The sequence below is a fragment of the Carlito syrichta genome, unplaced genomic scaffold (genome assembly GCF_000164805.1).
Source record: "Carlito syrichta isolate Samal-C Ts95f unplaced genomic scaffold, Tarsius_syrichta-2.0.1 Scaffold117309, whole genome shotgun sequence".
NCBI classification, from domain to species: Eukaryota; Metazoa; Chordata; class Mammalia; order Primates; family Tarsiidae; genus Carlito; species Carlito syrichta.
In genome coordinates this window covers 229,082-246,356 of record NW_007061405.1, presented here as the reverse complement: position 1 = coordinate 246,356, position 17,275 = coordinate 229,082, and the positions used below count along the sequence as shown (strand labels likewise).

General features: G+C 36.9%; 1 protein-coding gene across 2 annotated transcripts in view; it reads right to left on the bottom strand.

Annotated features, from left to right (window-relative positions):
• CNTN4 (contactin 4) overlaps nucleotides 1-17,275 on the bottom strand; it is a 339,871-nt gene that overhangs the window by 193,154 nt on the left and 129,442 nt on the right. The window contains exons 1-2 of one of the 2 annotated variants that reach the window (XM_008074489.1): nucleotides 14,200-14,288; nucleotides 13,754-13,951 (exon numbers count right to left, since the gene is read on the bottom strand). Coding sequence is in view for 1 of the 2 variants with exons in the window: in XM_008074482.2 (XP_008072673.1) it covers nucleotides 13,754-13,951 (198 nt within the window). In the remaining variant the exon portion in view is untranslated. Of the gene's footprint in view, nucleotides 1-13,753; nucleotides 13,952-14,199; nucleotides 14,289-17,275 lie in introns of those variants that run through there. The other variant, XM_008074482.2, reaches the window with a different exon arrangement.

Sequence of the window (17,275 nt, the reverse complement as noted above, 5' to 3'; positions counted from 1 at the left end):
CAAACACTAAGGTACATAGATGCAACAATCCCTAACAAGATTCTAGCAAATCGGATCCAAAAAATATCTCAAAAATTATCCACCACGACCAAATAGACTTCATCCCCAGGATGAAGGGCTGGTTCAACATTCGCAAGACCATAAATGTAATTAAATACATTAACAGATGTAAAAACATATATACTAAGGTATGGAAAGAACATACCTCAAAATAGTGCCATCTACGATAAACTCACAGCTAGCATATTGCTAAATGGACAGAAACTGGAAACATTTTCCCTGACAACTGGAACAAGACAAGGCTGCCCACTCTCACCCCTCTTATTCAACATTGTGTTGGAAATCCGAGCTTGGGAAATTAGACAAGAGAAAGAAATCAAGGGTATCAAAATTGGAAAAGAGGAAGTCAAGTTATCCCTCTTTGCTGATGATATGATCCTATACTTCAAAAACCCAAGAGAATCTGTCAAAAACTTGTTTGCACTGATAAAGGACTTTGGTAAAATCTTGGGGTACAAAATAAATGTGCAAAAGTCAGTTGAATTATTATATACCAACAACAAGCAGGCAGAGACCCAAATAAAAAGCACAATCCCATTCACAATAGCCACAAAAAAATGAAATACCTCAGCATCTTCCTAGCCAGAGAAGTGAAAGACCTTTAAAATGAGAACAACAGAACACTGCTCAAAGAAATATAAGAAGACATAAACAAATGGAAAAATATTCCATGCTCAAGGATAGGAAGAATCCACATTGTTAAGATGTTCATTCTACCAAAGGAAATCTACAGATTCAACACAATACCCAGTAAGTTACCAACATCATTCTTCTCAGACCTGGAAATGACAATACAGAAATTCATATGGACCACGAATAGCCAAAACAATCTTTAGCAAAAGAAACAAAGTAGGAGGTATCACACTTCCAGACTTCAAACTTTACTATAAGGCTACAATAATCAAAACAGTCTGGTATTGGTACAAGAGCAGGCATATAGACCAATGGGACATGATAGAGAATCTGGAAGCAAAGCCTCAATTTCTCAACCAACTCATCTTTGACAAAACCTCCAATAACAACCACTGGGGAGAGGAGAACCTATTCAGTAAATGGTGCTGTGAAAACTGGCTGATCACATGCAGAAGATTGAAACAGGACCCCTACCTATCATCATACACAAAAATTAACTCTAAATGAATCAAAGACCTAAATGTAAAATCTCAAACTATAAGAACCTTAGAAAATGCAGGAGACACTCTTATGGAAATTGGAATTGGCAACCAATTCCTGACCAAAACCTTAAATGCCCATACCATAAGAAAAAAGACAGACAAGTGGGACTTCATCAAACTGACAAGCTTCTGCTAGGTGAAAGAAACCATTAAGAGAGCAGGAAGACAGCCCACAGAATGGGAAAAAATATTTGCCAACTGTATATCTGACATAGGCTTAACATCTAGGATCTACAAATAACTCAAATGCGTTGAAAAGAAAAAAAAAACAGCCCCTTTAAAAAGTGGGAAAAGACATGAACATGAGTAGACACTTCTCAAAAGAAGATATACGGGCAGCCAACAGACACATGAAAAAGTGCTCAGCCTCACTAATCATCAGAGAAATGCAAATCAAAACCACATTGAGATACCACCTAACCCTAATAAGAATGGCCATCACTAATAAAACAAACAACAACAGATGCTGGCAAGGATGTGGAGAAAAAGGAACATTTCTACACTGCTGGTGGGAATGCAAACTAGTGCAACCTCTTTAGAAGACAGTGACAATTTCTGAAAGAACTAGAAAATGACCTTCCATATGACCCAGCAATCCCCCTATTGGTAATATACTCAGAGGAATGCAAATCATTCTACAAAAAAGATACCTCCACATGCATGTTTGTTGCAGTTCTACTCACAATAGCAAAAACATGGAACCCAACATGCTGCCCAATGAAGCTGGACTAGATTCAAAAAACGTGGCACATATACACAATGGAATGTTATGCAGCTATAAAGGACAAAATTATGGACTTTGCGGCAACTTGGATGGATTTAGAGTCTATCATACTCAGTGATCTATCACAGACACAAAGAACAGAGTACCATATGTTCTCACTCATAAGTAGACCTTCAACAATTATCATAATACTATAAGAAAGGAATTGGCAGTAGTGGGAAACTTCCAGGGGAGGGAGGGAGATACCTCATCAACAAGGGTACCTGCATAATGAACATTTGTATATCTAACCCTGAATTGTACCCCACATCTTTAAAATTAAAAAACATAAAAAAAGAGGTGGATCAGAGATAGGATGAAATGGTTTCACTGCTGTTTAGAGAATTTACATAGTATGTAATTACTGTCCTAGTATTGCATTCATAAAAATGAGGGAAGCAATATTGGGAAATATATTATGAACATTTTTTTTTGACATCTGTGAGCTGTTTCATTTAATTAGGTTACATCTGGAACAGGCTATATTGTTATTTGACTATTTCTTTCATTTTAACTCTTTTGGCCTTTTACTTTCTGAATTAAATTTAAAAACTGTTTCTCTTTCTTTCTTTCTTTCTTTCTCTTTCTTTCTTTCTTTCTTTCTTTTTCTTTCTTTCTTTCTTTCTCTCTTTCTTTCAGCAAAGATCGCTTAAAGCAGAGTGCATTTCTAAAGTCCTCTGACCACCAGTACACTTTTGAAATTAATTGGTCTACAGTTGCTCTGGTGATTTACAAAATGATTAGGCTAAAAGAGTGAGGCCATTGATGAAATTCCTCCAGAATCCCCTTTTCATCTTAAAAGGTGGAAAAATGTAAAGGCCTAGTTGCGTCTACATAACAAAGATAAAGTAGAAGAAAGGAGCATATATAATATGTCTAGTTTAATCAAGATATGTTACCTCAGCAATATTTTTCTGCTGCATGAAATATATGATTTGCCTATAGAGATAACTCTTCCTTTCTAGTCTAAATAGAAACACCTATGTTTACAATTTTATGCACAGAGCAAAAACTGGCTTAACTCATTAAAATGCATTGTCAATGTTTTCTATTCTTTGGAGTAAGAGAGCCATCATAGCAATTATGAAGGTTTCAGCTCTTGAAATTTCATACATCAATGTCCTCTGAAGACAGGGGTTTAGCTCTATTAATATTCAAATATATTAACTCAATAAATATTTAACACTGACCATAAGCCACAGACTGTTCCTAGCAATGAGGGCACACTGTGGATAACATAGACTTAATCCTTTTATTCACAGCATTTACAGGCTACTTTTTTTTCCTCAGTGCATTGCTTAGTAATGTGGCATTTGCAGGCAATGATTAATTATTTATTAAAAAATTGAAACAGTTGATTTTATGAAGAAGTCATGGCTAAGGACTCCCAATTAGCTTTTCAAAAACTGTGGTTCTCAAACTTTAAATCAACTGGAGGGCTTTGGTTTCTGGTTTAGTAAGCTGAGAGGGAGCCTGAGAGTTTGCTTTTTTAAAATTATTTTATTATGAGTTGGGGTCTCACTGCATCACCTAGGCTGGAGTGCAGTGGCATGCTCACAGCCACCCCAGCATTGACCTGCTGTGCTCTGGTAATCCTTCCGCCTCAGCCTTCAAAGTAACCGGAACTACAGGCATGTGCTACCATGCCTGGCTAATTTTTGATTTATTGTAGAGACGGGGGTTTTGTCAAGTTGCCCAGGTTGGTCTTGAACCTGCGGGCTCAGGCAATCCATTTGCCTCAGCCTCCCAAAGTGCTGGGATTACAGGATGAGCCACCAAGCCCAGCCGAGAGTTTGTATTTTAAGTGCTCAGGTGATGTTGACGCTACTGGTCTGAAAGATATATTTTCATTACCACTTTCTTAACTATGAGCAAAAGCTAGAAGCTCCACCTAGCATTAATAAACGTGTCTTATGACTATTTGTTGGGAGAGTCCTAGTAATGGAGCCCCATCAGGGGCAAGGACCATCAAGAACCTGGGCTTATAGACAACCTTGTGGCAATTGTTTCCTTTTCAAAATCTGGGCAATTATTAAGATTGGTGCTGATGTCTTTTAAGAACATAGAATTTAAAAAAAAAACTGGCAATTTACAGACTATGAAAGAGAAATCAGTCACACATTGCACTTGTTTAAGTACAATTTGCAGAGCACTGTGTTGGCAGACGTAGGCCAGTTTGCAAAGTTTTGTGCCATAAGATTTTGCCAGCACCTACCTTAGCTCAAATCTGTGCTTGCTAAATTTAACTGCAGAAGGGACATTTACCAACTTCCACAGATGGGGGATTTCTACTGAAAAAAAATTGCAAAAATTGTTTTATAAAAAATTCTCACATTGGCTTTCTTAAGAAATAAGTCATATGGTATATATTCCATTAAGTATAAAAATATTTAGATATATCTGATTAGTCATATGAATTCCTTTGACTGAGTTTACCATTTCACCTTTAAAAAAATGCACGTTTCCCCTGGGTTGAAAGAGACATATGAAATCTAATGGACTGTCCAAGAAATCTCTTTGACCACTCCCACCAGCTAGTAGGTAAAGTCCTACTGAATTAGTGAACAATTATCCAAACAAGAACCTCCCCACTGCTGAAGAGAAGTAAGGTATATCAAAGTTGTATATCACCTTTTATGCTTGGGGTTTTAATGGGTTCTCAGAAACCTGTGAGAGATGAAAATTTGTCATATGATTTGATTTCAATCAAACCTGTAAACATCTTCATTTCTTCTCAATAAATGAAAATGCAGAGATAACCTTTTTTCCCAGAAGACTGTCCCATATAAAGGCAGAGTGACTATGTACCCCTTCTTGCCTGAGACAGTCCTGGTTTACCTGAATTCCTAATGTAATGTGCTAATAGTGTCCACTTTGGGCAGTTAATTGTAAGGTTATTGTTTAAAACCAATTTTAACTTTAAGGAAGTTCTCCTATATTCATCCTACTAAAAAGTTATTCATGTTGTATTGAACTAAACACTCTCTTTACCTCTGTACATGTTGGTCCTAATTCAAGTGTCTGGAGCCACAAAGAATAGTTTTTTAATGGACAGTCTTGAGGTATTTAATGATATCACATTGTCAAGGGTCAACAAAGTTTTTAGCTAAAGGCCAGATGTAAGCATTTTTATCTATTTTGGGGGGACTATACAGTCTCTGTTACTACTTAACTCTGCCACTGTGTTGGAACGCAGTCATAAACAAAAGGTAAACAAATGGGAGAGGCTGTGTGCCAGTAAAACTTTATTTGCAAAAACAGATGCTGAGCCCATGAGTCCTAGTTTTCTGATCCCTGGTTTAGAGGAAATGTAGACAATAGCAAAGTTTGAGACAGTCAACAGACAAACTATTAGAACTAGCAAGAAATGTCAGCAAGCTTGCCAGAAAGTGAATCACAAGAATAGCAACATTTCTGTACATAAACAATAACTAAGTAGGGAATGTGATTAAAAATAATATATCATTTACAATAGCAACAAAAATTATATAGAATCTAATAATTAGTCAAGAATACTCAACATTTCTATAGAGAAATGTTTAAATTTTATTTACAGAAACAGACCACAGATAAGTTTGGCCAGAGGGAAGGAGTTTGCTGATGCCTGGTTTAAATAAATACTGTGCCCCTGCTTGAAATTTTTTTTTCTCTCTCTCTCTCTTAGGTTGTCCAACACTTCATGGGAACTTGGAGTGATTTCTAAGATCAGACCAGATTTATTCACCCCCAAACTGTGATTACATGCATAATTTCATTGTACCCTTCACTGTTCCACAGTAGTTACCAAAACTGAAATTTAAGTGAACTTGCTTAATTTTCCACTCCTCTCCAATATGGCCCCACTCTTACCTCAGACTGCAAATAGGCTCCTCAATCAGACTATTATCTGTGAGGGCAGAGAAAGACTTACATCCCTTTTGGCAAGCATGTAACAGATACTCAATAAATACTTGTTGGTTAAATGCCTGATAAAAACAATGCCCCAAGTCAACTCTACTCTAGGCTAAACAGCTCTGCTTCCTTCTTTCATTTCACTTCTCTATCTGTAAATGTATTATTTGAAACACAACTCAATAATTCCAATAAAGAATGAAACTGTAGCCCATTCACCAATTTGGAGTTCTCTATGATTGTAAGTTCTCTGGGGCTGAAATAACATCTTTTCATCTTTTTTATCTCATAGTATACCACACACAGCAGGCACTTAACAGATGCTTCCTAACTGACTAACCAAGTGACCATCCAGGACCTTTAGCCCTGATGGGCCTGAAATGGAATTGGCTGTGATAGAGGTCCAAAGCTAACTGCCAAGTTCCTATGCTTGTCAACCCTTCAAAATATCCAGAGCCATTAAGATGCCATTAAATCAGATTAGCAATGGCAGTTTAGCAAAATATCTCACATCTTTTAGTTATTTCGATGTCCTCCTCATAAAACATGTTTTATGCCCACAGATCCTCAACTGTGATGCTGTCAGAGAATTAAAAACAAGACATGATTGCTGTGATAAAGTCACACAGAAATTGCAATTAGAAGTGAGAGTAAAATAATGCCAAGTATTTTGGTATAAACTCTAGATCTTAAATAATATAAAATTATGTCGAAGTGAAGGGCATATCTCTTACTTGTTACTTGTCTAAATGCTAGGTTATCAGTAAAAGGTTGTAGAGCAAGTCTACTATCTAAAAGAGAGACCCTTAATCACTGGGGTTTAGATATGACACTAGATTACTTAAGTGGCCTACAAATAAAGCTGATCTTTTCATGAAGATAAAGGGCGATTGTTGATGCCCACATGAGGATCTAATGAGGTTTGGGGCAATATTAGGAAATTTTACTGCAAACAGTTGGCAGGATCACATTGTAACAAAAATATTTTAGAGTATGCTATGTCTCTCGTTTTCATTTATAATGTTTCCTTCAGTCTTAAATTTAGAACTTGGAGGGGAATGTAATCTTCAGAGCCACTAGGAGATGTAATGTTCACAGAAGTAAAGGCTTACACAATGGTCCACTGTGGCCTAAAAGAGTGAATGCACCTAGTTTTTTTTTTTTTTTTTTGCCAGAATCAGTAGTCAGCATTGAGAAGAAATCAGATACAACGAACAACACTGGTCCCTTGATTTTGGGATTATATGACCGATACAAACATTGACATTGGTATAAAGTAAGCTAGAAAGTTGTGACTGGAATCTTAGAAAACAAGAAGAAAAGTTAGATATAACTTATTATAAATCACTCATTTTTATAGCTGAGAAAACTAAGGATCAAAGAAATGGTATGATTTGTCTTACGAGAGTTGAGGATAAATCTAGAGCTACACCCCAGAATCCCATTACTTTCTCTCATGACTTTTAATCCTGGACATGTTTGGCACATCTATTTCTGTCCCACCCCAGACTGCCCTGAAACTGCAGGATGCTGAGGTCATTAGCTGGGCTCTTTTCCACTTGGGGAAAGCTTGATTTAAGGTGAGAAAATTAAATACTTTGATGCTGACCTTATTCGATGTTTTCATGGCTAAATAAAATTAGACTGGGGAAAATGGGTGAGGTCTTGGAAAACACGGTCAGTTATTTCAGTTACATTTGAGAGTATCAATACAAATGTTAAGTATTTTAATTTTATATTGCAGTGTAATAAACAGTTCAAAAACTGAAGTTTACATTTTAATCTCCAAATACAATTTATCTAGTGTGTATATAATACATATGCTTGATAATGTATATAAATGTGGAAACAGGAGAGAAAGGGAAAGAAGACAGGGAGAGAGAATCTGAAATTCAAAGATAGGATAATCAGTATTCCTTGTTCTGTATCATCTCTTCTATGTAGAGTTCTAAGTAGGGAAAATATTCAAAAATATTTAACAATCAGTTTGCAAAGCATAGATATATCAGACAGACACAGGCTGTAAATTGCTCAACATTTGTCTTGGTTATAATAAGCAAGATAAAGAACTGCCCAACAGCCGGGCTCGGTGGCTCAGCCTGTAATCCCGCGCCATTGAGAGGCTGAGGTGAGTGGATTGCCTGAGCCCACAGGTTCAAGACCCGCCTGGGCAGCGAGACCTCATCTCTACAATAAACAAAAAAATCAGCCGGGCGTAGTAGCGCATACCTGTAATTCTGGCTACTCGGAAGGGTGAGGCGGAAGGATCGCCGGAACCCAGCAGGTTGAAGTTGCGGTGGCCGGGAGCAGCCACTGCACTCCAGTCTGGGCGATGGAGTGAGACTCCAACTCAAAAAAAAAAAGAAAAAAGAAAAAAAAGAACTGCCAAACCAATCTCCACCCATTCTCAAGGAAAACACAGAAAAAAGGCAAAGGCTAAACAATGATTTTTTTCATGCTGAATTATGTACCTGTGTATGTAATGTTCATAAACATTGTAACAGACGTTATCTTATTTTCTCAAGACTGCCCTAATCTTTGTTAATTCTTTTCACCTTTAATCATTTTAGAGAAAGTTGTGTAAATGACTAAAGACAGAAGAAATACCCACTATGATTATCATCTAAATCTATTGTTTCTCTAGTAGTTATGTGTATAGATGGCCTATTACCTGTGTTTATAAAAATTTAGGGGCCATTCTTTGGGACCTGTGTAGGAAGCACATAATAGAGAAAACTTACCATTATTAATAACCAGTAATTGGGCTAACATTGATCACTGGACTACTTTAGTACCTGCAGTAATAATGACTATGATATACTTTTCCCAATTGTAATCTTTTCCTTTCATGGTACCTAAGCAACAGGTGTACTTTCCCACAAAGCAAGTTACGTTATCTTTAAAAGCAGATTTTAAAATATCTAGGTAAATAACTATAAACTATGATTTTAAAAATTCTCTCACATTTGTATAACAACTCATGATTTCTACTTCATGGAAGTGAATACTATAAAATAATATACAACTACTTAAAATAATACTCAACATAAAATTTTCAAAAAATTACAAGAAAAAATAAAGTAATGGTGTAAGTCTAGAGCCCCAAACAGTCTTTTCTGAATTTCAGTTAAATAATATGGTGACTAGGAACCAAGAATCTGTGCTGATGCTGTCTTTCTTATTTGAATTCTCTTGTATCTGTTTCTTTCTTTCCCAAAAAGTAAAGATATAAATATCTCTAAGTGAAGCTAGGTTCAATAATTTTTATCTAACCCTGTTACAAAACTATGTTTTAAAAATTTGAAAAATCTAGAAAAGCAAGAAAGTACAGACAAAAAGAAAAAAAATCAAAACTTTACCACTGTAAGTTAAACAGTTTAAAGCTGAATACTTTTAGGCTTTTTGGAGAGTATTACTCTACTTTTCTCTGCCATCATCCACATCTATTTTTAAAAACAAGGCTAATACTACTGATACACTATTGTAATCTGTTTTTTAATAATATAATTTGCTGAGTATGTCTTAGGAAAAAAGTTATTGATGTTGTATTTCTATTTTGTCACTGTTCAAAGCATTTTTATGTAATTTAGTACACAAAATAACTCTCTGAAGCAGAGACTGTTATGCTCATCTTATCAATGAGAAAACAGTAAAATAGATAAGGTTTAACAGACACATCCAAAGTCATATGGCTAATAATTGGTGAGACTGAGTTCCACCTAGACTGCTCCAGGGTCCTCCTGGTACGCATCCTTACCATCCTGCCCCACATTTGAGTCAAGATATGAGATATATTAATGAGTAAGCCACACGAAGAGCTGGAAAAAGGGGAATGGAGCATACCAAGGTCTTGCAGAACTCGTGTGTGTTGGGGTGAGTGGTAACTAAAGTCAGTGGGATAGACATGGGACATGTCACACCTGATTCTTAGATGGACCTGAGCCAACATTCACAGTTCACTTTTTATAACTCACTATGACCTTCTGGGCTGGAAACATTGAATCATAGCTGGAACTCCAAAGAAACAACCTGAATATTGAGGAAATCTAGTTCTTTAAGCTAAATTTCCTCTTAGCATGGGAAATGACCAGCGAGGCAACAAACTCCTTTGCCTTGCTTATTCACCTCTCTGAGGCAGACAGAGGATGTGAAATTTTGAGTGTGATTTAATGATCAAAATGATTGTAAAGATTCTATACATACTCAACTTGCACTTGTCGTTTCATATATAGTCACTAAATACCAGTGAGCATTTCATTGATTTTATTCTCACAGAATGTATTTTAACAAGAATGTCATCTTATTTTGCAATCTCTTCTTGATTTATATTTCTCCTTTTCTCTCATCTCCAGAAAAGAACAAATTAAATAACCAATTTTGTGCTGGGTAATGTAGTTTGAGTATTCATTTTATATACTCCAGTTTAAATGCAAAAGACATGAATTTTCACCATGCAACTCTCAAGGAAATTAAGACTGAGTGGGCATTAATGACTGAAGAATGAGATCCTTAGTCTGCTAATTTTGTGATAAACTATTCTAATGTAAAGCATTTGTCATCTCCATGAAGATATACTAGATAAGTCAAGATAAATCTAAAAGCCATGCAAAAAGGAGAGTTGTTGCCAACTTTAAGTGTGCATGATTCTGGAATTCTTGTGTTCCTGAGTTTCAACTCCTTTTTGAAGCAGCAGTTCTGTGTGATGTCTGTGCTTGACTGTACTATGTCATAGTACATCAAAGTTAATGTCATTATATCTGTGACTTGACACATCAAAATAGATAATACTGCTGAACGGATATTCTGGCATGAGAACATTTTGGAGAGAGGCCAGAGGGGCTGTATTTTTAAATGATTTCTTACAAAATGCCACTAGAGCATCTTTTGAAAATTCTTCATCTGTAGGTCTGGAGAGATAGCACTGATAGCTCTAGACAGAACTGGTACCTTCCCTAATTTTTCCTTTAAGCTGATAAGAATTTTCAATTGTATTTAATATAGTGCAGCTTAATCCAACATACTAATTTAACATTTGCCATGTGGCAAGCACAGTGCTGGAGCCTAGTACAAAGCGGGATAAAAACTATGATCTTCCCTTTGTCATAATGTGAGTGGGGTGGAAAAGCCAACAAGTAAATATGAATATGCCAGATGAATATTATGACAGAGGGATGGACAAAAAAGCACAAAGCAAATAATTCTTCCTGTTGCCAAGGGAGAAGTCATGTATTTGGTTTTACAAATAATGTCTAAAATAGTATTCTTGATTTTTTCCCTTGCAAACCTGTTCGGTAAAACCATTCCAGTAAATGGCATCTCCATGCACTTAGTTGCTATACCAGAAACCTATGTTTCATCCTTGATTTTGTCTTTCACCACCTCCCACATCCAACGCATCAGCAAATCTTGGCAGCTTTACATGCAAACCATATATTGTCTCTGTTTCTCTGCTGTTACTCCCCTGTTAAAGTCACCATCATTTCTCTGCTGAATTATTGCAGTAGTATTCTGATTGGACTTCCAGTTTTCACTCTTGCTTTTTGAAAGTTAATTTTCTACATAGTTGCTAAGAAATATGTTTTTAAAACAGAGATCGCTTTCTTGCATACAATCCTCTAATGGCTTCTCATTGCACTTAAAATAATTCAGTCTTTTCCCTATGTCCTCCATGGTCTGACTCTTGACTTCCTAACCTCAATTCAATCTGTTCCACTCAGCTCTGCTCCAACCATACTCACATTCTTTTTGTTCCCTGAATGTGTCAAATATTTTTTTTTTTTTCCAGGTCTCAGGGTCTTTACAGGTGATGTAAACTCAGCCTAGAATGTTTCTTCTTCCTGTCTTCAGGGGACTGACTTCTTATCACTCTGGTCTCAGTTCACAGGTCTCCTCCTTAGGAAGATATTCATGGCAACCATTTCTAAAGTAGACACCCATCCCACAGAGCTGCTATTTTATTATACTGGTTTATTACTATCTAAAATAATTTGATATTTTGTTTTGTCTATCTTTTTCAGCTTATTTGGTCTATATCCCCCAGAAGAATGTAAGTACCATGAGATAGAGGCCATCACACAGTTCACTAGTACTCAGAATAGTGGCTGTCGCACAGCAAATTCTAAACAAATTTTTGTTAAATGAATGAATGATTAAAATCTGAATTATCTGCTAAAAAATTCCACAGTATGGTCTATGTATACTCAGACCCTCTCTGCAAAGCTGTTTTTTTGTAAATACCCTGTCCTAGAAGATTCAGGTTCAGAGCTCCCCATGGGCATAGAGTCGTTGGCAATTCAGAGTGAAAGAGTAACAAACTTGAGGAGTAAAAATCTGATTTCTAGTCTTGAATTAGTCATGTATTTCTTGTGTAAATTCAGGTAGGGGGTGGTATAGTATAACACAAAGGAGAATAATGAGGCTTTAAAATATCAGACTCTGGAGTCAATAAGACATGGGTATTAGGTGGAAATCCTAAGAGTCATTGTTTTCTAAAAAAATGATGTGGCTTTGAGATTCATTATTTCACATGTCTGAGTTCCAGTTCCCCAGCTATAAATGATGCATGAGATTTGAATGAGCATATAATTTAATCATATAATTGCACAATATTTGAATGAGCATGTAAAGTGCTGAGCACCAAGACTAGCACACATAAGCGCCTAATAAATGTTTGCTATTGACGTTCCTGGCTGACAGTTTCCTCCCCTGTATAATGGGTCTAGTCATTCCTATTCTTAATGGAAGATTTGGATATATACTAGGTAGGAAATGAATTAAAAAGAATAGAAACCTAAACATGTCAATATGGCTACTTAAATCATCATTCAGCCCTTATTGGAGGGCTTAAGTGTGTCTTTGTTTTAATTTATTCCAAAATTTTTATTGAGAACATTTTATGTTCCAAGTACTATATTCAGTGCTGGAGAGATGGCCAGAAGGTACTACATGTGCTTTTAAAATGGCAAGTTTTCAGTAAGGGAGACAGTGACCCACACTGGCAATGGTGATATAGAATAGAATTTTTTTGGAATATAGTAGTGGGCTTGATGGAGAATGTACCTGATGTAGCACGGTGGGTGGTGGGGTGGGCAAGCAGAGATGGCTTCCTGGAAAAAGTGGTGTCTTTGAAGAAACTGAAAGGATCAGTATCCGTTATCTAAGTGAGAGGCTGTGACTAAGGGAAGTAAGAGCGTTTCAGGAAGAAGGAATAGCATATATGAAAACCCATGGTGGGAAAAGGAGGGTACTCCTAGATTGTGGTGTACAAGACTGTCTTTAAAAAGAACACAGTGACTTACCATATGTTGTTAAGTCATTTAGGTAATAAAGGTGAAATTCATATATTTTCTTGAAATAGTCTCACAATAGTGTGGGGAATTAAAACTTCTGTCTCAAATGAGCCTCATTATGTCTGCATGTCACTGTGATGGAGACTATGTCTTCAGTATTGTAAATCCAGAGGTTATTTGGATAATTGAAAACTTCCTCTGGACAATGAATGCTAAATTACATAGAATTGATTAATGAGCTGATTGCTGAACCTTTCACTTCATTCTGCCTATGCATATAATTTAAGTGGGAGAGAAACAAGAAATACATTCCTTTGTTATTTATATTCACCTAAATTCACATCCTATTCCTGTTGAGATTAGCAATTAGATTTCTAATTAGTTTTCCAAAATGGATTCATGGGTTTATTTCATACACAAGTGGAGAAAATATGGGTACCAAACGTAGAATGCATTTAACTTTTCTTAAATTTAATTTAGACAATCAAGCTTTGTGTGCCAGTAAGGTAATATCTTTCCACATTCAGCCTGTGATCACAAAACACAGAATTAACAAAATTACTTAGAAAACTCACCATCATTTCTCAATATTAGAGGTGTGGGTGGCCCCAGGACCTTGTGGTTTGTCACAGTATTAGTGACCACACAAGTGTAATTCCCAACATCTGATTTTTCAACTTTGGCAATATATAGATTCCCAGTCTCTTGAGAAACGAAGCGCCGATTATCCTGATAGGAAGGGTATTCATTGAAGATCCAGGCATAGCTCAGCTCTGAAATGACAAGGAATCTTCATTACGATATGTCTTTTGGTAGCAGAAAGCTACTGTATTCATGAAAGAAATGGTCAAGTTAAACATTCATACTGTTGCCCAGTGATTCTTTTTCAGTCTTCTAAATATAAATAGGAAGTGATCACAGGCCCCTAAGGCATTTTTCCAGTATACCTACTGTCAGTTAATAAGGTTTTGTTTCTAGAAAACTAGGAAATACACTTATAGTTGATTAAGAGAGGTCCAACCTCTTTAAATCATGGGATAAGTATTTATATCAATAGTGTGCTAAGCATGTGCCAGGTATTATGCAACACATACTGAGCTCATGCTCAAATGACAGGCCCAGGGAGTCTATAATCTTGGTAATGCAATGCTGGAAGTCACCCTGGAAACTGTTTAGATAACTTCTTTCATTTTATAGTTAATAATCATTGTGGTGCATCACAATTCCACACAGTTGCATAGTACTTTGTGGTTTCCAATACATTTAATAGCTTTCCATTAACTGAGAAACTTTGGCACAGAGGAACAGAGTGAGTAATCTGAATTCTTTTTTTTTTTTTGAGTTGGAGTCTCACTCTGTGGCCCAGACTGGAGTGCAGTGGCCGCTCCCGGCCACCGCAGCCTCGACCTGCTGGGCTTCGGCGATCCTTCCGCCTCAGCCTTCCGAGTAGCCAGAATTACAGGCATGTGCTACCACGCCCGTCTGATTTTTTGATTTATTGTAGAGATGAGGTCTTGCTGCCCAGGCAGGTCTCGAACCCGCGCTCTCAGGCAATCCACTCACCTCAGCCTCCCAAAGGCGCGGGATTACAGGCTGAGCCACCGAGCCCGGCTCTAATCTGAATTCTTACCTCTAGTTAGGATAATATCCGAGTTTCAATGCAGTCTTCTCCCAATGCCTCCTACTATTGACTCAAATTCTTACTCTCTTCTTACTTGTGAGGTGGCACAATTTTCCATCATTTTACTAAGACAGTGCTTTAATTCAGCAGCAAATACTCATTAAATATACATTGACTAGTTGATTGACTCCACAAACGTATATCTGTACTTTAAAAAATTAGCTGAAAGATTATTATATCCATGAGAGAGTGAATATGAAATAGTGATAAAAGAGTAGCCTTTTCACAAGTACTTCCTCATCTCAAAATGGCAGTGGAATGAATGTAATAGGCAACTGTATCTAAAAATGCTACATTGAAAGTTCTAATTTTTTTGCTAAGACTTAGGTAAACGTTTTGGGAGTGAACATATGAGCCCATGCTTTCAATTTCAGAGGAAAATCCTAAGTGACAGTGAGTTAAAATACTTTGCTGCAGTGAACTATTGTGCTCCAAGGAAATCAAACTTTTTCAGCTCTAGGCATTCCATGATTCTTTTCTTTAAAGTGTGATCTCCAGATCTGTCCAAAGCTGGAGAAGTGATATATTAGCTACTGGCACTGATTAGCCCACATGTTCCACTTTATCTTCAAAACTTACTTTGTTGAGGGGACAGTGAGGGAGTAACTAGATGCAAAACAGGACCTCTGGTTTCAGAAATAGTAGACTGAGTAATTATATGCCACTTTTATTTTTTCATGGAGAAAAATGTACCTTTAAATTTTATTGTTTAATTATCAGTTATGGATGAGGTATAATGACTTCATTTTTAGACATGTCACCTTTCTAAAATATTACCTCTCATACACGTTTCCTTTCTTAGGAAGTTGCTTAAGGGTGTGTTCAAAGAGAAAAAGAGATGAACCAAAAATGAAAAAAAGCACAGTGTTAATTAATTAATTATTTAAATTTTTATTTAAAATTGTGGGGTACAATTCAGGGCTAGGTATACAAATATTCACTGTGCAGGTACCCTTATGGATGAGGTGTGCCCCTCTTCCCCAGGCAGATATCGACTACTGTCAATGCCACCTCCCTACCTCTCCACCCACTCCCCGCAGTATCTCGCCATTTTCAATCCTTTTTTTATAGTAATACGGTAGTTGTTTAAGGTCCACTTATGAGTGAGAACACGTGATACTCAGTTCTTTGTTTCTGTGAGAGATCGTTCAGTATTATAAACTCTAATTCCATCCAGGTTGCTGTGAAGTTCATGATTTTGTTCTTCTTTATGTATATACCACTTTTGAATATGATCCTGGGCTAAAGTCTACATGCAAGAAATGTCCTTGGAAAATGGCAGGAAGTTCACTTCAGCTTTGTATAGGGAACACTAATTACTGTAAAAGACATTTTTGTTATTTAATCCTTCAATGAAGCCCAATCATACTTGACCCCAACAACAAAATGTGCAGCCAAAAACATAATGACTGTTTACATACAAAGATAGGGTCACGCAGATTGCTTTATCTTTATCACTAGATTATAACATTTCCACATGCATTATTTTAGAGAGATATAATTGTGTTTATATGAGAATAGCTAATCATTTCATTTATACTTGTACATGTAATTAAAAGTAACCCCCTGCTGATGTCAAGAGGATACTCAGTGTAAATAAGCAAGGGCTTCCCTGCCAGCTAGTTACTTCCTTAAGAAACTAAAATCTGGAGGAGGAAAAGACCCTTTAATAGTTCATGGAGAAGTACAATCCCATATGACAGGCTTTCCTTACAAACAGGAGATTTTAACAAAAGCACACCAGACAATGTACTCCTTACATACTCAACTTGATATGTGAGTTTCAGGCAAATCTAGTAATCTCTCAGCATTCAATTTTCTCTTACATACAATGAAGAAAACACTGCCTATCCCCTAATTAGTTATAAGAGCATTTCAAGTATAAATTAGCATCTCCAAAGTTACAACGTAGATGTTATAAAGTAATTTACCAGCTTAATATTAATCAACCCACATCTCTCCAAGGAGAGTTGTAATCAAGTACAGGAAAGTGTATTTTTTTTTCCCCTGAAGATATTTTTCAGAATTGCTCCTAGTGGCTAGTGGTTTCAAGGCCCTCTGAATTCTGTGGGAGGAGGTTCATTTTGCAAGTAGAAAGTGGATATTAGAAAAAAAAGGCAACTGCCTTGTTATTTTTCAAATTGGAGGAGGATAAAAAACAGGACACAAGCCGGGCTCGGTGGCTCAGCCTGTAATCCCGCGCCTTTGGGAGGCTGAGGTGAGTGGATTGCCTGATCCCGTGGGTTCGGAGACCCGCCTGGGCAGCGAGACCTCATCTCTACAATAAATCAAAAAATCAGCCAGGCGTGGTAGTGCATGCCTGTAATTCCAGCTACTTGGAAGGCTGAGGCGGAAGGATCGCCGGAGCCCAGCAGGTCGAGGCTGCGGTGGCCGGGAGCGGCCACTGAACTCCAAT